This window comes from Neovison vison, chromosome X, assembly GCF_020171115.1.
Source record: "Neovison vison isolate M4711 chromosome X, ASM_NN_V1, whole genome shotgun sequence".
NCBI classification, from domain to species: domain Eukaryota; kingdom Metazoa; phylum Chordata; class Mammalia; order Carnivora; family Mustelidae; genus Neogale; species Neogale vison.
In genome coordinates this window covers 98249215-98272383 of record NC_058105.1, presented here as the reverse complement: position 1 = coordinate 98272383, position 23169 = coordinate 98249215, and the positions used below count along the sequence as shown (strand labels likewise).

The following is a 23169-nucleotide window of genomic DNA, read 5'->3' as shown; positions in this document are numbered from 1 at the left end:
TTATGAATAAAATTGTCTAAAAACTGTAGGGCAGTTGTATTGAAATTTAGAAAAATATTGCTGAGTTAAATTAAAGAAGATCTAAATAAATAGACATTATATGCACATGGATTAGAAGATTCAATATTCTCTCCCAGTGAATCTATAAACTCAATAAAAACCCTATTAAAATCTAATCAGGCTATCTTGTGGAAATAGAAATGCTGACTCTAAAATTTACACAGAAATGTAGAATGTCCAGAATAAGAAAATAAGTTTCAAAGAGCAAAGTTGGAAGATTTTCTCTAGTAGATTTCAAAACATTGTATACAGCTATAGTACTCAGTACAGTGCAGTATTGGCATAAACATAGGAAATCAAAAGAATATAATTGAGAATCTGGAAATAAGCCCTTATATATTTAGTCAGTTGATTCTTGGCAATTCAATGAGGGAAGGAGCTTTCATCAGATCATGATAGGACAATTGGATATCCATATGCCATTAAAAAAAACCCTCCAAAAACACAAACCATGAATAAAAACTAACTCAAAATGGATTATATCCCTAAATTTAAGAACTAAAACTAAAATTTCTAAAATGAAGCCTAGGAGAAAATCTTTAAGACTTCATGTTAGGCGAAGAATTCTTAGATATGACACCAAACGTATGATGCATGATACATTGAAGAAAAAGATAAATTTTACCTTAGTTAAAATTTTTGTATCTAAGAAGACATTGTTATAAAAATGAAAAGCCATAGACTTGAGTAAAATATTTGCAAATCATATATTTGTAAAAGGACTTGTATCTAGAATATATAAAGGACCCATACAATCAACATAAAAAGACAAATAATCCTATTAGAAAATGGATAAAAGATTTGAATAGATATTTTGCCAAAGGAGATTTATAAATATTCAATAACTATGTGAAAAGATGTTATAAATTATTAAAGAAATGAAATATTAAAACTACAATGAGATACCACTTAACATCTTCTAGAATGGCTATCAGCTAAAAGAACTATTGGAAAATATGTACAGAAATTGAAGCCCTTCTACACTGCTGTTTAGGAAGGTAAAATGTACAGACACTCAGGAATAAAAGCTTGGCAGTGTCTTTTATTTCTTTTTAAAAATTTTTTTTTTATTTCACAGAAATCACAAGTAGGCAGAGAGACAGGCAGAGAGAAGGGGAAGTAGGCCCCCTGCTGAGCAGAGAGCCTGATGCAGGGCTTGATCCCAGGACCCTGAGATCATGATCTGAGCTGAAGGCAGAGGCTTAACCCATTGAGCCACCCAGGCACCCCGGAAGTGTCTTTAAAAGCAAACATACAGTTACTATACAACCCACCATTTCCATTCCAGAGTGTCTAAGAGAAGGGAAAAGCTATGTCCCCAGAAAGATGTGCACCCAAGTATTCATAGATATATATATCCTAATAGCCAAAGAGTGGAAATAATCCAGATATCCATCAGCTGGTGAATAAATAAATTATACATTGTATTCCATACAATGGAATAATATTCAGTAATAAAAAGGAGGGAAGCAGTGATTCACACTACGAGATGGATGGGCCTAAAAACCCAATGCTTAATGAAAGAAGCAGACACAAAAGGACACATACGTATGATTCCATTTATATGAAATATCTAGAAAAGGCGAATCTACGGAGAAAGCAAAGCAGATTAATGGCTTCTAAGGGAGTGGACTTGGATTGGAAACAGGCATGAGGAAACATATTGAGCTGATAGATATATTTTTAAAACTGCATTATGTTGATGTTTGCACAACTATAAATTTGCTAAAAGACAGTAGGTTATACACTTAGATTTAGCAAATTTTATGGTTTTTAAATTATACCTCAGTAAAGCTGTGGGAAATAATTAAACAGCATGAAGAGTAACTGACAAAACTTTGGCAATATATCGATCATTGTAAGTTGGGTGATCAGTTACAAGGGTTCATTATACTGTTTCTCTATTTTTGTGGATGTTTGAAAGTTTTCATATCTTTAAAAAAAATAAATATGAGAAGTAATAGTTTAAGTGCTATCAACTGGACAGTAGCATAACCAGAAAAAGCAGAAGATAAAAATATAGAAAAGGGACCATAAGAAAAAAAATTGGGATTTATGCCTTGTATTAAAGAAAAATCTGTTTCAATTGGAAAGTGCCAAAGATGAGATATAAGTAATAACTTACACACAGGTACATTATAGTGAGATCAAGAATATCAATTAGAAAAGAAAATCCTAAAAAAAAAAACTTCTAGAGAAATCCTATTACATACACATGAACAAGGATCAAATTAATATCAGAGTTTTCAACAACAACAGTGGGTACAAGATAAAAAGGCTCAAAGTGAAATAGGTTTAAATGAAATACTCAGGAGAAAGAAATACCAGGAAATGTTGCAAGGGATATAAAAAGTAAAGGTGATTAAATAAGCTAGTAAAGTTGCTCTCTTAATAACTATAAAGCTAAGACCAAAGAAGTGAGAGAGAATGTATACATAATAACTCAGACTTAAAATTCTGTTAAAAATCATACTCAGCATGTTCTCTGACCTTGACAATTACGATGGTATTAATGACAAAAACATAAGTTACTCCACAGATCTGCCAAGTAAAAATACACTGCTAGATGATTACTGGGTTAAAGAAGAAGAAATCTTAATGAGCCTATAAAAACAATCCAAACTATATGAAAATAGCAATACTACCAATAAAAAGTAAAGAATGCAACAGAAATCTCACTTGGGCCAAAATTATATCGCCTTAAATATCTATATGAGTGAGGAAGAAGGGGTGAAATTATTTACTATGAATTTAACTTGTAGTTAGGAGAAGAATTATTAAACTCACGGTAAAGATACACTGAATGGGAAGAAATCAGAGAGGGAGACAAACCATGAGAAACTCTGGACTCTGAGAAACAAACTGGAGGGTTACAAAAGGAAGGGAGCTGGGGGCATATGGTAACTGGGTGATGGCTATTAAGGAGGGCACGTGTGGTGATGAGCACTGGGTGTTATACACAACTAATGAATCATTGAATGCTACATCAAAAACTAATGATGTACTCTATGTTGGGTAATTGAACATAATTTTTTAAAATTAAATAGGAATGAAAAAATATATAATTAAGAATAAGATTTTGAAAAAATTAACTACAAAACAAAGATAAAGCACAAAACAACAAAACAAAAGTTGGTTCTTTGAAAAAAAACTAACAAGGTAAATAATCTCTGGAAAGGCCACCAAGGGAAAAAATACAGAAGCCAAAAACAAGTAATACTACAGATGAAAAAGTAAATGTAACTACAGATAAAACATATAATATAAACAATGATGTGCTGAGAATTTTGAAATGATGAAATGAATAAATTTGAAGATAGAAATGATGAAATGAATAAATGATGAAACTTCATAGATGAAATGAATAAATTTCTATAAAAATATAATTTCCCCAAATTTGAAATTTCCAGTCAGGAGAAATAAAATTGAAATAGTTAGAAATATTCTCATGATGAAAAACAAGAGAGACCTAGATGACTTTATTGGCAAGCTCTATGACTCCTTTTTTTTTAAATTTTTTAAAAAGATTTTATTTATTTATTTAACAGAGCGATCACAAGTAGGCAGAGAGGCAGACAAGAGAGAGACAAGGAAGCAGGCTCCCTGCTGAGCAGAGAGCCCGATGCATGCCCGAGATCATGACCTGAGCCGAAGACAGAGGCCCAACCCACTGAGCCACCTAGGCGCCCCTCTATGACCCTTTCAAGGAAATTATAATTCTAAATATTACACAAACTTTTGTATTGTGATAAAATATATATGTAACATAAAATTCATTATTTTACCTATTTTTAGGTTTGTAGTTCTGTGGCATAAAGTATATTCAGGTTGGATGGATAGTAAAAGAAACCTCAGGATAGGGTGATTTCTAGATATTTGGATAGGATTTTTTAGGTATTTATTTTTAGGTTTTTTATTTTATTATTTTATATTTATTTTATTATTTTAGGTATTTTATTTTAGATATTTAAAAAGAAAACTTCTTTCTAGAAAAGAAATAAAACAAGCTACTGATTTTCTCCTCCTTCCTCAGGACTCCTTGGAAGAGACTGAGCAAGGTGTTCATGGCTTAGCATCCTCCCGGTTTTCTGCCAACACCCACAGTCTAGCAAGTGGCCTGTCAACCGTAAGCACTTCTCTAGCTTGTGACTGGAAGCTTCTTCTTTCCCTTTTTGGTTTTCTGTATTTTTCCCAAAGGGGAGGGGAATGTTCTTGAGAATATGTGTGACAATGAGTTAAAAGACACTATAATCTCCTGCTTGCCCTTTGCCCGCACAGTACTATTTGGTCTAATTTTGTGTGAGCTTTTCCGTCTCTCTTCTTCCATGGTCCTCACTCAGGTTTTTTTTTTTTTTTAAAGATTTATTTATTTATTTATTTGACAGAGAGAGAGAGAGAGAGATCACAAGTAGGCAGAGAGGCAGGCAGAGAGAGAGAGAGGGGGAAGCAGGCTCCCTGCTGAGCAGAGAGCCCCATGCGGGACTCGATCCCAGGACTCTGAGATCATGACCCGAGCCGAAGGCAGCGGCTTAACCCACTGAGCCACCCAGGCGGCCCTCACTCAGGTTTTTAAAACCTCTTCACTCCCTAATTCAGGCTCTCATCAGCGCACGCCCATAAACTGTCACAGTTCTCTGATGACGGCTTTCTTTCCCTGCCTCCGTTCTGTCCGCTTTGAACCACCCACTGTTGCCCGTCATTTTCCCAAAATACGGAACTGGTCAGCTTTCTCTCCTCCTCAGACACTGTCCGTAGCTTCTCACTCACTGCCTGTAGAATCATGTCCCTTTTTATTTTCATGTTCAAGGCTTTGCTTGAGAGACTGTCTTTAGGGGCCCCCGTGTCCACATACACGTCTGTGTGTCTGTGTCTGTAAATCTTTTTCTTTGGTCCTCTGATTTCTGTCCATTGCTTTAATACCCTTTTCTCTTTTGACCTTTGGGTGACTTTCTTAAAGAATTCTCAACCAGGCTGTGACAGGAAGTGGACCTACCTAAGTGTCCCTGATGCGGACTCAGACACTGTGAGTTTTCAGTCTTTCCTTTTCCTTCTTTCCAAACCATGCTTTGCAAATTTCATGGTATGCGGAATCTGACTAGGTGGGCAGGTTTTCCAGCATGTATCATTTTCTGACTTGTGAACAGTTACCCAGAGTTTCTCTTTAAAGGGTAAACAACGTTATCGGAATCCAAGTATCTCAAGGAAAGAAAAATTCATTAAATGTTAGAATCTAAGTGCCAGTCAAAGAACATAGGGTTCCACATGCTTTATCACTAATGAGATACCTTTAGAAGAAATATTTCTATATTTTTTTATTTTTTTTTAAGATTTTATTTATTTATTTGATAGTAGGCAGAGAGGCAGGCAGAGAGAGAGAGGAGGAAGCAGACTCCCTGCTGAGCAGAGAGCCCGATGTGGGGCTCGATCCCAGGACCCTGGGATCATGACTTGAGCTGAAGGCAGAGGCTTTAACCCACTGAGCCACCCAGGCGCCCCAGAAATATCCCTAATTTAAATCTCAATGTTGTCGCGGTTAAGAGTATAAATTTTGGTTAGTAGGAAAATTGCCTTAGCTGCCTTAACTTCTCCCAAGCTTCAGCATTTATGGTTTCTTAAGTTTCCTATCATTAGGGGCCCGCTGCTCACTGAGGACTGCTTTGAAGATGTGGCTACTGAGAGAGATGTGGCGTTGGCACAGCTGAGTGTTCAGAAAGTGTTCAGACTAAAAATCTAGAGCTCTTACTCTGTGTCTTGGCACTGCCAACAATTTCTCTGAGCCAGTGTTTCCTCCTATGTAACACAAGGGGGTAGCGGCTTACCCGTGAAGCCCTTGGAAGTCAAAGAATAGTCCCGGGACCAGCAGCCTTGCCTCACTTGGGGCAGAGACGAACACTTTGTCCGTTCACAGAGCCCCTAGTGATATTTTCCATCCAGCTCCTGAGCCAAAAGTAACAACCTGATGAATCCATTTATTAAGTAGCTAGTGATAGGTGATATAGAGCGGAATGCTGTGGTTCAGGAGCAAATTCTTAAGGCATCTTTGGTGCAAAAAGGGTGGTTTTATTCAAGCACGGGGACGGAGCCCTTGGACAGAAAGAGCAACACTAGGGTCATGAGGAGTGACTGATTATACACTTTCAAGTTGGGAGGGGGTCGGGGACAGCATAAGTCTCTAAGGAATTTGGAAGCAAGGTTTCCAGGACCTTGAGGGGCTTCTGTTGAAGATAAGGTCATTTACTACTGTCTAGTAAAACCCGAGGCATGAGACCCTTCGGATATATATCAGGGGGCCATGTGTTTGGAGGATGATTGCTAACTGGTATCTTGGAGGCTGGTAGGGCTAAAGGAAGTTTCCAAGGGGGTTTTTAATCTATTAAAGAAGACTTATGGGATCCTGGAGGTCAGGCTCATGTCAAGTTAAGCTTGCCTTTTGGCTCTAGCAAAAGTATTAACATTGAGATATTTGAGCTCCTGGAGGAAGGTCACCCTGTCTATCTGAAGTATTTGCCAATGGGCTGCAAGGTAAATTTAGTTCTTTTCTATATTTCTTTTGCCTTTGTTCTCCACACCAGTCAGACCAAAAAAACTTAGTAGACATGCAAAACAATAATACACATACATTGAAAGAAAAATACTTTTATTCCATTCTTAAATAGCCCTTAATCCTTCCTATTGGGATGTGGGTATCTGTTGGGCATTGAACAACTCATCAAATCTTGGCATCTGACTGGACAGCACCACTTTTATTTCCTGGTCCGTGTTGATTTTTATCCAGTACTTACTTATTTTTCACAGCAGTTGTCAAAAACTCAACTTCACATAGATAGGACTTAACGGAAAAAGAATAAATTGTGATTTAATGTTGACACCGTGAACTACTGCTAAGGGTTCGCATGGTGTCTGATTGATGTCACTGCGTTTCTCTTGAAATTTTTAAAATGCCCCCATGGTCCCCCCTGGGAAGCTGCTGTGGTGTTCTGGGATGTCTCAATACACATTTTGCAAACTGTGCACCTAGGAGCTAGAGAGGAAGACTCTCAGACCCCACCGGAGACTGATTGCATCAGAATCTTAATCATTTTAAGAAGATCCCCTGGTGATTTATGTGCAATTAAAGTTTGAAAAGCACCACTCAAAGCCACCTGTTGTTAGGAAAATTCTGTTTTGTTTTAGCAATGGGAAAGAAAAATGAGATCACTCACTGGCTCCCATTATAATTTCTAAGTAATTATGAAATTCTTGGTTTACTCTTGCCCTTGACTTAAGCTTAGAAGAGATACTGGCCACTTTGCCAGCATCCTGTTCTTTGATCAGTCTCTGTGCAACTAGAGAAATGTCCTGACTTTCATTATGCATAACAGACAAAGTGGGAAGTCTAGGCTCTCTTTGTACTTACTCTAGGACTTCCCAGTGGTTCACCGACAGGGCTCTTGAAACTGCTAGGTCACTCATGAAAGCCTTCCACGTGGTCTCTTGTGACGGTCATGTTGCTAAGATACAGATTGGGTACTAAAGGGTAATTTTGTTACATTTAATTTAAACTGTGTCTCTTGTCACTAGTGTCTAATCAGAAATTTTATTCATTCTGGTGGATCTGGACTTTTTTATTACATTTTATTTTGTTTGTCAGTGTGTTGGCTGTTCTGTGTTCTCTTTTGTGGGTGGTAATTTTGCAGAGGTTTGCAAAGCCCTAGTCTTTGACCTACCTCTGGAACCCAAACAGTTCCCCGGGGATTTCACAGCAGCCCAGGGTCTATGATGCTCTGGCATGCCCTTGGTAAAGCCCCTGTTAAGGCTTTCCAGAGACTGCTGGAAGGCTCTCTGTGGATACCAGAGAAAGAAACTTGTGGCTCCTGCTAGTACAAAATATATGAGCTTCTCTTTGTCCAGATGGATGCATTCTAGACCTTGAAGTAGATTGACCTTGAGTCTTCCAGTGAGAGAGACAAAAGCTACAGGGTTGGGAAGAGGACTCCAGATTGAGGAAATGCCCCTAATGACCCTGTATTCATTAGAAGTGAATAAACAAAGGCTATCCACTTGCCCAGAAAGGCAATGCTTCCCCTATTAGCAAGCTTCCTGCCTGCCTTTAGAATGCTTCTTTAAGTCTTCTTGTCCCTTGTCAGGCTTGGATTTTATATAATACCAGAAAACCAAGCAAAACAAGTGATTTTTTTTTCTTCATTCACCCTAGATTTCGCTGCTCATTATAAAGAATAAGAATTATAATTGAATAAAGGGGGTGGTTTCTGTGTAGAGCTAATTAGAATAACACTGGACACCTCTTTTCATCTTGTTTATTCCAGACCAGCCTTAACAGCATGATGAGTGTTTACAGTGAAACAGGAGACTATGGTAACGTGAAGGTCAGTGGTGAAATCCTTCTCCACATCAGCTACTGCTACAAAACTGGCGGGCTCTACATTTTTGTCAAGAATTGCAGAAATCTGGCCATAGGAGATGAAAAGAAACAGAGGACAGATGCGTAAGCACGCAGCGTATTCCTTGGATTGTTTCAATCACTGCTCTCTTTGTCAGTGTGTGTGGTTTTGTCTTAGCGTTCTTCTTGATTCAGAGCCTTCTCAGAAGGTCGATTGTCCTTTTCCTCCTGTGTGACCCTTCTAAATACTCTCGAAGTGTATGCATAATGGTTGTGTCCGTGATTATCTGATTTTTCCAAAGCTATGAGTCAACATGACTCAGGACTATTTGTAGTTTACCCAGAGGCCACTCTGAGGTAGAGGCTGGCTGACACGTCGTCATACCCCGGGATCGCTGAGTATCCTGTTCTGTGAGACCCTCCAGAGAAAATCACCAAGCTGTTAGCCCAATTGAATGACTTGAAAGGACAATTTGAGGCTCTCAAGTTTCCAGATATCAGTGGGGAGGCAGGTATGGACCATAGGTACGTTGGAAGGGAGCTAGATGAAAGATGTGTCAGGGGCTCCCAAGGTCATTGCCAGGCTTGATGATTTACTAGGAAGACTCACAGCCACAGAGATACAAGGCATGTGTGGCGAAGTTCTGAAGAACTGTTTACTGGGGAAGCTCATTTAGAGCCTCAACTGGTCACGTACCAAAATTCCAGCCTCCGTGAAGGAAAGCAGGTGTTCTGCCTCAGCCATACTCTTTTTACAAATAGTTTAGTCCCAGTGAGCCACTAACATCTGTTCTGGGAGTGATGAGAATCCTCCTGAAATCCAAGTTTCCAGATGCCTGTCAATGGCTAATGTTGTATGCAGGCATTTCCAAGGACCTCAACAGGTGACCTAGGTCCAATAAACAGCTCAGAGAAGCTGTTTCCAAGTGTCTAAAGATAGACAAATGGGAGTGGGGCACCTCACTGCCTCAGTCGGTGGAGGGTACGGCTCTTGATCTCAAGGTTTTGAGTTCAAGCCTCCACGTTGGGTGTAGAGATTACTTAAAATGTTTTAAAAATTTGGGGCGCATGTGTGGCTCAGTCGTTAAGCGTCGCCCTCGGCTCAGGTCACAATCCCAGGGTCCTGGGATCGAGCCCCACATCGGACTCCCTACTCACTGGGAAGTCTGCTTCTCCTTCTCCCTCTCTCTGCCTGCCACTCCTCCTGCTTGTGTGCTTTCTATCTCTTTCAAATAAACTTTAAAAAAATGTTTTAAAAATTTAAAAAAACAGACACAAGGGTATAGACTCTGAGTATAGATTGGTCCACCTCCTTCCTTAACTAAATATCCAAGGGCTTCAGGACCAATATAATCATTCGGAGTAGCATGGAAGGAGGTCATTTAAAGCCCTGATCGATGTGCTTTAGGACTCTGGTACATCTTGTGCATTTCTAAGTCTACCTTGGTGCCCCTGCTCCAGGAGGCTCCTGGGATAGCTCAACACAAGGTGTCGGGTAGGATAGCTATTGTGACATTGGATTGTTATTTCCTATTTGTTCTTTTTCACTGTTTTCCTTCATTCATCCATTTCCACATTTCCATTGATTCCACTCATCAGGAGTCCTGACATCAGAATGGAGAGGACTATAACATTACAGTATTTTGGGAGAGAATTGATCCTATGAACAGATGACATCTGTTGAGTGATATAACATGTCAGCTCCTGTATGTATCAACCAATTTAATCCTTGCAAGGCCATAAGTTAGATACTCTTACTATCCCAGTTTTACAGAAAAGGAAACTGAGGCACAAGAGAAGTTAAGTAAGTTCTTGAGTTTACCAAAACTGTTGAGGCATAGAGTAATTCAAGTCTAGTTGGCTGGACTTCAGAGCCCACACTCTTCATCACTATACATTAACTGCTTCTCTCTTCTTGGAAGCCTGGAATTATATTTTAAGGTATCCTGCCATGTAGACTACATTCTCTTTGGTTCTCTCATGTCTGATGACCTGTTCCCTTCACCTCTTTTGTTCACCCAAGTCCCTCACTGTTCCTTGCAAAGTAGAGGTCTCCCAATAATTACTTTCACATTTTATCATCTACAGTTATGTCAAGTCGTACCTTCTTCCTGACAAATCCAGAAACAATAAGCGCAAGACCAAGATCAGAACAGGCACCAATCCAGAATTCAATGAGACACTAAAGGTATGTACAGGCTCTCTCATATTCACTCAAGTGACACCATTCATATCCTCATTGGTTTAAAATTGACTATGGGGGATTGCATGTCCAGGTTTAAATATCTTTTAGAAAAGTAGAATTTGAATAATCTGTGTCCTACTCTTGACTTTACTAACAGTTCTTGGAAAAGAAGAACTGTAAGCCATCTTTACTCTGTTTATTTCTCTGCTGCTGCTAACGTGACACCTGATGGAAAGATGATCCAGTAAAACTGCATCTGAGCTGATGCATCTTTTTTTTCAAGATTTTTTTTTTATTTACTTGTGAGAGAGAGCATGAGAGAGGAGAAGGTCAGAGGGAGAAGCAGACTTCTCATGGAGCTGAGAGCCATAGGGGGGCTCAATCCTGGGACTCCGGGATCATGACCTGAGCCAAAGGCATTCACTTAACTAACTGAGCCACCCAGGCGCCCCTGAGCTGATGCATCTTGTCAAAAAATATGTTTCACCCTTGGGAAAGAGGTTTTTTCCTAGTTCCCCTTAAAAGGTGTTTGTCACAGTTTTGACACTCACTTAGCAAGTCACTTTGTACACACTCCTTGATGTGCTCCCACAGCATGAGTCTGTGCTATTTCTTGTCAGATCTCAGAGTTGGGCTAAATTTAGGCCCATGGTTAATGAACAGTGGAGATGCACGGTTGGATTTGAGGAAGCTCAGAGAAAGTGGCCCTGGTAAGACACAACCCAGGCCACATTCCTGGAGACATTACTTCCCCCATGGGCTACTGTGTAATGACCCCTTCTCCCACCCTGGACCAATCTAGCGTGGTAAGAAGGATCCGGGGAGACTGGAATGTAGAAGTTAATGCCAGTCGCAAAAATGTACGGGCCTTGTACCCAGAGTGAAGGAGTCAGAATCCACCATAGCAGGAAGTTGGTGAGTGGGGACATCCATCAGTGGGGTCGTGTTTGGAAGCAGGAGCCAATATGAAGACAGATCAAAATGAGAATGAATGTCTTCTTCAATTTCTTTCATGAGTGTTCTATAGTTCCTCAAGTATAGATCCTTTACCTCTTTAGTTAGGTTTATTCCCAGGTATCTTATGGTTCTTGGTGCTATAGTAAATGGAATCGATTCTCTAATTTCCCTTTCTGTATTTTCATTGTTAGTGTATAAGAAAGCCACTGATTTCTGCACATTGACTTTGTATCCTGCCACACTGCTGAATTGCTGTATGAGTTCTAGTAGTTTGGGGGTGGAGTCTTTTGGGTTTTCCATATAAAGAATCATGTCATCTGCGAAGAGAGAGAGTTTGACTTCTTCATTACCAATTTGGATACCTTTTATTTCTCTCTGTTGTCTGATTGCTGTTGCTAGGACTTCTAATACTATGTTGAACAAGAGTGGTGAAAGTGGGCATCCTTGTCTTGTTCCTGATCTCAACGGGAAGGCTGCAAGCTTTTTCCCATTGAGGATGATATTTGCTGTGGGTCTTTCATAGATAGATTTGATGAGGTTCAGGAATGTTCCCTCTATCCCTATACTTTGAAGCATTTTAATCAGGAACGGATGTTGGATTTTGTCAAATGCTTTTTCTGCATCAATTGAGAGGACCATGTGGTTCTTCTCTCTTCTCATATTAATTTGTTGTATCACATTGATTGATTTACGAATGTTGAACCATCCTTGTAGCCCAGGGATGAATCCCACCTGATCATGGTGGATAATGTTTTTCTGAAAATAAATAAATTGGGAAAAAAAAAAGATGCTATACACTATATATGCCTAAAGGAAAGCTGTCTGACATGGTGAATAAATTTTTTTGTTGTTGAAAAAAAAAACGAGAATGAATGAATACGGGCAGGGGGTGAATCTGGCGGCTCTAACAAGGTAGCTAAGGCGAGCCTAGCAGAACAGATAGAGTGATGTGGCAAATTCCAGAAGCCGGGAGCCAAAGCCAGTCATGCCAGGAACAGCAAGGATGGGTATAGAAGCAAATCCAAGATCAAGAAACAGCCTGCAGTGTGTCTCCAGTGGTAGTGATTGGCCACCTGTTGCCTGTTGTGAGGTGCAAGGGTGTATAGGCATGTGGCTGTGGATCACGTTCTGCTGAAAAGGAGAAGCTACCCCAGCAACATTGTCTTTCTGCTCCATCTCTGTAGCGGGTCTCTTCCCTCCCGCACTTAGGCGAGACTTGATGAAGTTCGATGTTTGCAACTTCCTCACTGACAGTACTTTTCTGTATTTGGGGGTTCTCATCATGATTAGAAGAAGACAGAGACACTATGGAGTATTATGCCTCCATCAGAAAGGACGAATACCCAACTTTTGTAGCAACATGGACGGGACTGGAAGAGATTATGCTGAGTGAAATAAGTCAAGCAGAGAGAGTCAATTATCATATGGTTTCACTTATTTGTGGAGCATAACAAATATCATGGAGGACAAGGGGAGTTAGAGAGAAGGGGGTTGGGGTAAATTGGAAGGGAAGGTGAATCATGAGAGACTACGGACTCTGAAAAACAATCTGAGGGGTTTGAAGTGGCAGGGGGTGGGAGGTCGGGGTACCAGGTGGTGGGTATTATAGAGGGCACGGCTTGCATGGAGCACTGGGTCTGGTGAAAAAATAATGATACTGTTATGCTGAAAATAAATAAATGAAAAAAAAAGGAGAAAAGAAAAAAAACAACAAAAAAAGAAGACACAGAAGTTGGAGAGTTGATACAGCAAACACTAAGCTTACAAAGTAGATTTTTTTAAATGATTCACATCACAAAAAAAAAAAAAACAAAAAACACCTGAGGGTTGCCGGGGGTAGGGGGGTCGGGAGAGGGTGGTTGGGTGATGGACATTGGGGAGGGCATGTGCTATGGTGAGTGCTGTGAAGTGTGTAAACCTGACGATACACAGACCTGTACCCCTGGGGCTAATAATACATTATATGTTAATTTAAAAAAAAGAACAATTCACAGATGAAAACCAGGTAAAACTGGAAAGGGGCAATCATCATTACCTAACCCTTTTTATATACTATTTGAAGTTTATTGACTTTTTCTTAAATAACTGGCTGGTACATCTTCCAGTTGAAGGTCTAACACAAAATAAGTGTATGGCCTAGAACCCCAGCTGTAGCACCAACAAGGAGAAATACGGTGGGTTTTTGTGTTTGTTTTGTTCGTAGTACTAGCGCATATGGCCTGAAAGTTGGTGAAAGTAAATTTCAGCCTGTCGTAGAACTGGGCAGAGCCATCCACGTGGAGTGTGATGTTGTGACTCTCGTTTGCAGTACACGATCAGCCACACCCAGCTGGAGACCAGAACTCTGCAGCTCTCGGTCTGGCATCATGATCGATTTGGCCGTAACAGCTTCCTCGGGGAGGTGGAGATTCCTTTTGACTCATGGAACTTTGAAAATCCAAGTGATGAGTGGTTTGTGCTTCAGCCCAAGGTAGGAAATGCCTGGAGATTAATCAAACAGTTATGCAATGGGACAAGTTAGGAACAAAATTGATGTCCTCGGCCTAGAGAATCTGAAGACTTCTCATTTTCAAGCAGTAATCTGAACAGATGAATGCAGCTAATTTTGGAATAATATAAGACACATAAATCCTTTCCTTGGAATTCATTCTTTAATACAGACTATCTGTACCATGCAAGTCACATAGTCATATATAATATTAATTTGACTTACTAAAAATGTATTCATCATTTGGAGGTCTCCATAGATTTAAAAAAGAAGGAATACATTATATGATCCTATCAGCAGGAGAAAGCATTCGATTTCACCGAGGTTAAAAACAAATCCATAGAGGCAAAGAGTCTTAGAACATTCTCTCTATTCCCCATTCTCCACAATTCAAACATAAGCAGAAGTGGTCTTGCCTTGGCTCAGGAAGCAATCAGTAGCTAAAGTATCTGGTTTCCTATATTCTGACTTTTGAGATTCATAACCCAGGTTTAAGTTATAGTCAGAAAAACAGTTTTGAAGCTGGTTCTAGAAATTAAATGCAGCAGAGCATGTTCTGAACTAGAGCAACAGTACCTTGGATTCGCCCTATGCAACCGGAGTCTTTGTACATTTATAGTGATTTTTTAAGTCAAAAGTGGGATGAAAAAAGGTCACATTGATGTATCCGAAGATTGTTCTTTTTATTTTTTTTCAAGATTTTATTTATTTATTTATTTGAAAGAGATCACAAGTAGGCAGAGAGGCAGGCGGGGGTGGGGAGCAGGTTCCCTGCTGAGCAGAGAGCCCGATGCAGGACTCAATCCCAGGACCCTGGGATCATGACCTGAGCCTAAGGCAGAAGCTTTAACCCACTGAGCCACGCAGACGCCCATGAAGATTGTTCTTTATATACAGAGAGGCAGAAAGAACATGATGGTAAATATAGTAGACTCAAATCAGACTTCCTGGGTTCAGTCCTGGCTTCATGACTATCTGTTGACATTTGACACATTAACTCCCCAGGCTTTGGTGTTCTCATTTGTGAGGTAATACTTAAACATATCTTACTGGGACATTGTGAAACTTGGAGAAGCACCCTGTGATGCCCACAGTATCGTGTCAGGTACATTTTAAGCTCTCAATAAAGGCTAGGTAGTGTTTCTGTTACATCACAGCCCTTGTATCATGATTGACAGAAACCCTGCTCATACCACTCAAAAAATACAAGGAAATTATTGGCCAGTGATAATCAAACATGGTTTTACCCAGATAACTCACATCCTATCTAGGCCTTGGATTCTCTTGGGGTGTCTCTCTCTCTCTCTTTAAAAGATTTTATTTATTTATTTATTTGACAGACAGAGATCACAAGTAGGCAGAGAGGCAGGCAGAGAGATAGGAAGGGAAGAAGGCTCCCTGCTGAGCAGAGAGCCCAATGTGGAGCTCGATCCCAGGACCCTGGGATCGTGACCTAAGCCGAAGGCAGAGGCTTAAGCCACTGAGCCACCCAGGCGCCCCTTGGTCTCTCTTCTCTGTGTTGGCTTCGTTTTGAGACTGTGCGGTTGGTCTCCCTCACTAGCTCCAGTATGATTCTCTTGGACGTTACAATATGCACGAGCCCCTCCTCCTTGCACTACACAGTCGGGGAGAGGAAAATGTCCTCCTCTTCCAGCGCCCTGGGCCTGGTTCTCCTCACTCTGATGACATCATTTGCTCACCCTGAGCTAACTGCCGTGGCCGGCCAGGGAGGTGAGAAGTACTGGCTGACTTAAGACAATCAGAACATACCCCTGTCCTGAAGATAGTATTTCCCCAAAGGGAACCCAGGTGTAGTAGTTCTAAAACAATGGTGAGTGGAAGCTGGACAGCAACACATGCATCGATCATCATCAGCAACACAGTGTCCACGACAAACATCGTGAGGTCTAAGTATCATCGTTTCCGTTGTATCTGAGATCAAGGCTCAGAAGCTGAACACAATTTTCTGGTAGACTTTTAAAACTACGGACCTCGAACTTGGTGTAATCGTGGGAAATCTTTGGGAAGTATAATTGGGCTGTGGGTAAAATTAATAATAAACTATAATAAAAGTCCTTAAACATAAAATAACTGCAGGCCTCTGACTAACATAAATATGATAGGAAGCACAAAAGTCACAAGAAATAAGTCCGCAATAGTGTAATATTCCCTTATTCCCTTGACGTTAACTGTGGGAAATAGTCATTAAACATGGAGTCTCTTGGAATGGAATGAAAAGCCTTACCATGAAGGATAGCACTTAATCTGACTTCAGCAGTCTCCTGGCACTTGCTTCCTTCTGTGTGTAATAGATGGGCACCACAGACTCATAGTTAGAAAATGTCTAAGACATTATATGAAGCATGATGTAGATGAAGAACAAGTAACGTTCATTTTAGTACCTGAAAATAACTGATCTGTCATAAACATAACATTAAAGCACATAGGGGCTCTTTGGAAAACAGCTTGGAATGTTCCAGTCAGTTTCCTGGAAATGGTGGAAGTACTTGCCCTGGGATGTTATCTAAGCTCTCCCAGGTGCATCCTCTGTGCTTAGGCACCAGGCACTTTCTGGGTAATCACCTTCACATTGCCACTGAGTGATTTCATTTTCTTTCATAAGAGATAGCTCAAGGTAGAAAAGTTCTGATTGAGTGTAACATCTGGAACTCCTTGGTCCTCTGCCAGATCCCCCTTGGATTCCTTTAACTGTGACTGTTAGGAGTTTGGCCTCCAACAGCCTTCACCTGAGTGTTTAGAAGACTGTTCCAGACTACTGTAGCTTTTTCCATGAGCAGGGAGTCCAAAGCTCCTAGGAGCTTACGTACCACCTCTCACAAGGCAGCCCTTTGTCAATAACCCATACACTGGGGAGTCGGAAAGCCCAGTTCCCTTACTGAGAGTGGTGGGGGGTATGGGAGTGGTGCCCCAAGGCATTACTTACACTCTACAGCTTTCCACCAGATCAGGCTACCCTGACCCTAACCTTCATCCTTGTCACCCCTTCCCCGGTCTATCCTGAGAACAATTCTTTTTTTTTTTTTTTTTTTTATCCTGGGAACAATTCTTAATAAGGCAGTGTGTAAGAACCCTCACCTCACGGTGAGCTTCTGGGGAACCCCTTAGAGGTTTGTGTCTTTTTTTTTTTAAGATTTTATTTATTTGACAGAGAAATCACAAGTAGGCAGAGAGGCAGGCTGGGGGTGGGGAAGCAGGCTCCCTGCTGAGCAGAGAGCCCGATGCGGGGCTCAATCCCAGAACCCTGATATCATGACCTGGGCTGAAGCACTGAGCCCCCCCCAGGCGCCCCTAGGTTTGTGTCTTTAATCCCTGTCATCTTTCTCTTCCAAGAAAAAGATGACACATAGAGGCACACATGTGGTCTCTGACCCATGGGGGACGTGCATATGTGTCTCTGACACATACAGAGGAAAGCCCGCAGAGTCAGCCTTGTTTGGGCACCATGCCTTCCAGAAATGGGAAATGGGAAAGACAGATGCAACATACTCCGTAGGCTGCCTTCTCTTATTGGTGGCTCATCCTCAGGCTGGGCTAGGCTCTGGGTGCTGGGGTATCAGCCTGTCACTTCGTTTTCAGTCTCCTGTCTCAGCCCCTTCAAGGCAGCAGTCACTTCAGCAGCTCTGGATAGAGTGTGAGCAGCCTTGGACACTCGATGTTTCCTTCTAGATTATCCAGCGGGAGACGTGAAGTGTAAGCTACAGGGACCAATTTCTTTAGTGACAGAGGATCAGAATCAATAGTCCTTCGGTGTTCGGAAATACTGACATCCCTTTGCAGTGGGAATACTGGAAAGATACAGTGCCTTATTTCTTACTGACTCTGCGTTAGCGAATGTCCTTTGACACCGCCTTTGGTTTTGGTATGTCTTATGGCCCTAAGCCAGTGAGGAGGCTGGGGCGGACAGAGGAAGATCTCAAGCTGTCAAGCGTCCTGTAAAGTAGTTTCACAGTATGACTTCCATTTTACTGCGTGACATGAGACTGTTTATTCGCTGTAACTCATTATCTCTCTGAAAGGCATATTAGGTAGTTAGACGAGAAAGGTTTGTCAGTATAAATTGCCTTTCATGTCTTCCCAGAAGGTGCTATTATAAAAACAAGGAGCTTTGAAAATCACCGGCAAGCTCAAATATTTTCCAAGTAAATCTGTGTTCTGCCTTCAGGCAGAGAGTTGATGCAAATTTCTGTGAAATTATTCCTGAGCCAAAAGGCTCTCTGTAACTGGCGGTTTGGGCAGACTCTTGTCCGTAATTTATTACCCCCACCGTAGTAGACCTGAAAATATACAAGGAACTCTGCTTCCAACGCTGATGTAATGTGGATCGCTCTTTTGAAAAGACAGATAATGGGGGTTCCCTGGTGACGCCACACTCCCTGCTCAGTCAGATACCCTCACTGGTTCCCTACTGCTTTTGCATATGGTTTGAATAAATCTTGACCCATCATCCTGGCACTTCAGTGCTCCTTGATATGGCCCCGCCTTCTGTACCAGGGGAGGATGTCAGTGCTCTACACGGATCCCCAACATCATTCGTATGTGGCTCCCCATGGCTTTTGCTCACACCAGCCAGCACCTGTCCGTCTTCGTAGGAGAGGAGCCCTCAGGGTGCTGATGTGGGCTTGGTCTGTGGTCATGAAGAGGCAGAAGAACGTGGGTATTTAAGTTTTCTGAGGAGTGGAGGGCAGAGCCCTTGTTCAGTAACTGATGGCCGAAGGAGTGTCATCAACACTTCTATTCTCTTGTCTCTGGTTGAGACAGCGCTCAGAGATGTGATCTGCTTGTTCGCAAAGCTCCTTTGCGGAACTGAGAAAAAGCTACTCATCACAAACCTTTGCTTGATATCACAACTTCTTAAGCCTCCTTGACTTTGTGGTCCCATTTCCCCACTCCCCATCCCAATTAAACACACTAAGATAAATTTGTGTCTTAGGGTCTTCTGGGCAACCCAGAGTAGAACCCCGTTTTGTCTTCCTTGCTACCACCTCCCTTCACACAAACCTCTGATCTATTAAACCTGACTCCCTGCCAGCTTTTAAACACATTTTACACAGTCCCAACTGTATTTTGATATTAGTGTTTTCTTAACCCAGGCTGACCTTCTTCCCATCCTCTATCAGTTATCCTATCTCCCATTGGGATAAATGTCACCCCTTTATCCCAATCTAGGTGATTCTGTCTCTTCCCACAGTAGTTTCTTTGTACCTGTATTGGAACAACTGTCATCCTTTGTCAGAACTGACCTTACAGTAGTAGGTCAGTTCATAAATCCACAGAAATCACACTTACACAAACATACACCCCGAGTGCATTTCTTAGTCATTTATTTTAACTTAAACCAAATATGCATTGATTTTCAAGTCTTTGAACATAAGGATAATTCATTTTGCTGGAGGATAGTTTCGGTGATTAGAATTCTGTCCTATCTTCCTGGCTTAAATTCTGACCCTAGTGCATTCTAATCAGTAGTTTCTAGTTTGAGCTTTTCTGAAGTACAGCAGGAACTTGAGAATGCTTTCAAAGTAAACCAAATATAAAAGCTTTCTAAATATTCATGATTTTTTTTAATCTTTTACAGGTTTGAGCCCAAATGTAATCCAATAGCAAACTTATTTTCAAATACTTAGTTCTTTGAAAGTATTCAGCTTAATGTTTATAGTAGTAGCTGTCTTTTTGCATTCTTTAGTTTACTGATATTAAATTATATAATTAGAACCACAAACATGCCGGGTATAGAGAACCTGGGAGATGAATGCGGCTGGCTTTTGGTGAGCATACAGTTCAACTGACAAGAGTAGGCATGCATGGTCTCTTCACTGGGAATAGAGAACATTAATCTGATGAGTCAGTTAAGGACAGATTTATAGAGCTTCTATTGAATATATGTCTCCTGGATAGATTGAAAGCTCAGTAGGGTCTGTGTCTTATATGCCCGTGCAACACTTAGCAAAATGCCTTCAAAACATGGCGGGGGGGTGGGAGGTTGGGGTACCAGGTGGTGGGTATTATAGAGGGCACAGCTTGCATGGAGTACTGGGTGTGGTGAAAAAATAATGAATAATGTTTTTCTGAAAATAAATAAATCAAAAAAAATATATTTGTTCTAGTCAATTACACAAATAAAAACACAGTTCCATTGGTTAAAAAAAAAAAAATTACTACAAGAAGGCATCCCGTATGTGATGATAGGATTGAATGAGTTTAATTGAATTGAATTCTACCTTTTTTCAGAGCAAAAGGTGGTTGAATGATGTAAAATGGTGGTATGTCAGGAGATGAGACATTGCCTTGGAATTTCCTTGCAAGAATATCAAAACTATCTCAAGATATTAGCTATGCACAGGCTGTAGAATGACTCCCTTCCTTGAATTTCTTTTGTATGTGATTATAATGCTACAAGTCTTCATCTTTACTCTTTTCTACTCTTATAAGTTTTCAAGACTGTATTTATAGAAAATCACCAGTATATTTTAATTAATATAAGCTAAAGACCAATGGAACATTAATAAATCCCAGTATTGGATATTCTAACCTCTACTGATATGCACACACCTGCATACATCACTTTTTCCCACCAACATATTTTTCCATCCAAAGCTCTCAGCTAAAAGCAAATAGAGCCTGCATTGGTTAATTTTTATAAAGAAAACTACTCTAAATCTTAGTGGCTTAAAATGACAATTTTTTATTGCTCATGATTCTGTGGAGTGACTAGGCTCATTTAGGTAGTTCTCATTGAAGGTCTCTCATTTGGTTGCAGCTAGATGGTAGACTGAGGCTGAAGTCGTATGACGGCTTGACTGGGCTGATTGTTCGAGTTGGCCATCTCACACTTTCTGTTAGCTGCCAACTGGGAATTCAGCTAGGACTGCCAACCAGATCACCTACATGTGGCTTCTTTCTGTGGCTTGGGCCTCAACACCATGGGTACTCAATGGGAGCATCCCAAGGATGTTCATTCTAAGAGAGGAAGTAGAAATTGTTAATCTTGGGCTTGGGGCCCAGAAACTGGCACATTGTCACTGGTGCCATGCTCTCCTGGTCAAACCAATTACAAGGTCCACTCAGATCCAAAGAGAAAGGATAAACACCAATGAGCTGTAGCTCATTGGCTATAGCACTGAAAAAGTAATGACCTTTTTACTTTGCTATAACATCCATTATAACTTTCCATTTGTGACATTCATATAAAGTAAAATGTACTAAAACTGTCAAAACAACAAGAAATGTCCTTTTTACAAGGCATGTGACTTAATTAAATTAAAAATTAGATGGATAGTCTGTTTCACTGTCTAATCTCATGTTTGCCCCTATCAAGAAGGTTGAATAAAATACTTCAAATGATTTTCCCACCTTTACTGATTAAGTTTTATCACCAACCAGAAGGAAAATCAGGTAAGGATTCCTTTGCCTGGTAATGGTTTCCATCATCTTTGCTGAGGCTTTTTGCTTCTCTATTTGAGTTTGGGGGTTTCTGAATTCTTTTGGTCTACCCTCTTGGAAGACAGTAGTTCCCAGCACCCAGGAGCCAGTTCCTGAAGGAAAGGCCAAGGAAAATATACTACTTTTCTTACCCCTTTTATGGTCAGTTGAGTTGACTCAATGGCAACGAGGAGACTTACAGAACAAAGTCTCTGGGTATGTGTTCACATTGAATTTCTGAACTGAAACTTTTGATTTTGAGATGATTACAGAGCCACATTCAATTGTAAGAAGTAATACAGAGAGATCTCACGTACCCTTTACCTAGTTTTCCCCAATGGTAGCATCTCACAAAGCTATAGAGCAATGCCACACCTGGAGTGATGACATTGATACCATACACCCATCTTCTTCAGACTTCCTTACTTCTCATTTGTGTGTGTGTGTGTGTGTGTGTGTGTGTGTGTGTTCTATGCAATTTTATCACATCTGTATCTTTATCTATCACTATAGCCAAGATACAGAACAGTTCCATCATCGCAAAGCTCTCTTGTGATCTTTTATAGCCACACCCACCTCCCTCCTGACACCCCTCCCTACCTCCAGAGACCACTAATCTATTCTCCATATCTATTATTTTGTCACTTCAAGACTGTCATTTAAATGAAATTGTATGGTACTTAGCCTTTTGAGCTTGCTTTTTCACTCGGCGTAATTCAGTAGAGGTGCATCCAAATTGTCTTGTGTATTGTCTGTTCATTCCTCTTTACTGCTAAGCAGTAGTCCATGGTATGGCTGTACCACACCTTGCTGCACCAGCCACCTCTCCTCTTGAAGGTCATCTAGTTCATTTCCGGTTCGGGGCTAGTCCACAGAAAGATGATATGAATATTTGTATACAGGTTTTTATGTGGACATAATCCTTCATTTCTCTGGGATAAATGCTCAAAAGTGCAGTTGCTGGGTTGTACGGTATCTGTATGTTTAGTCTTACAAGAAACTGCCCTACCATTTTCCAGAGTGGCTACCCCATTTTACATTCTCACCAGCAATGTTTGAACCAGTTTTTCCACACTGAATTTTTAAAAAAAATTCCAGTGTGCCCAGTGTGGAGCTCAGTGAGGGACTTGAACTCATGACCCTGAGATCAAGACCTGAGCTGAGATCAAGAGTCAGATGCTTAACCAACTGAGCCACCCAGGTGGCCTTCCACATCAAATTTTAATCATGTGAATTACAATATAGCTTTGAATAATTAGCGGCTGGGCAGCCCGATGTGAATCACGCATTCCTGGCTACTTCCCCCTGTTGGTCACTTAGGAAAGCTTTGAGACATCAAGAGCAGACAGGGAGACATATCTTCTGGAGCTGTTCTCCGTGACATCTTTATTTGTGCCTTATACCCCGAACTCTATGTTCAGTGATGGGTTCTGGTCCTCATTGCACCACAGGCAGTCAGCAGCCACTGATGACCACACGTGTGTCATATATCTCCTCTCAAATTCCTTTTATTTTAATGTTAAACGTTACACACAAATACCTTTTGTACAAAGAATACGAAGTTTTCTGGCCTCTCTCTTTTCTTATCTAAGGCATATCTTAAACTAGTAAGTGCTAACAGTTGAATAGGAATGGACTGTCGTATTTAAACCAGCAAGT

General features: G+C 40.7%; 1 protein-coding gene across 7 annotated transcripts in view; it reads left to right on the top strand.

The window, feature by feature from the left end:
• The window catches only part of SYTL5 (synaptotagmin like 5), a 142679-nt gene that overhangs the window by 99551 nt on the left and 19959 nt on the right, over positions 1 to 23169 (top strand). For 5 of the 7 annotated variants that reach the window (XM_044235506.1, XM_044235509.1, XM_044235508.1 and 2 more), the window contains exons 10-14: positions 4094 to 4186; positions 5018 to 5083; positions 8367 to 8545; positions 10529 to 10628; positions 13891 to 14052. In XM_044235506.1, the coding sequence (XP_044091441.1) occupies positions 4094 to 4186; positions 5018 to 5083; positions 8367 to 8545; positions 10529 to 10628; positions 13891 to 14052 (600 nt within the window). The remainder of the gene's footprint in view (positions 1 to 4093; positions 4187 to 5017; positions 5084 to 8366; positions 8546 to 10528; positions 10629 to 13890; positions 14053 to 23169) is intronic. The other 2 variants (XM_044235511.1, XM_044235510.1) reach the window with 1 other exon arrangement.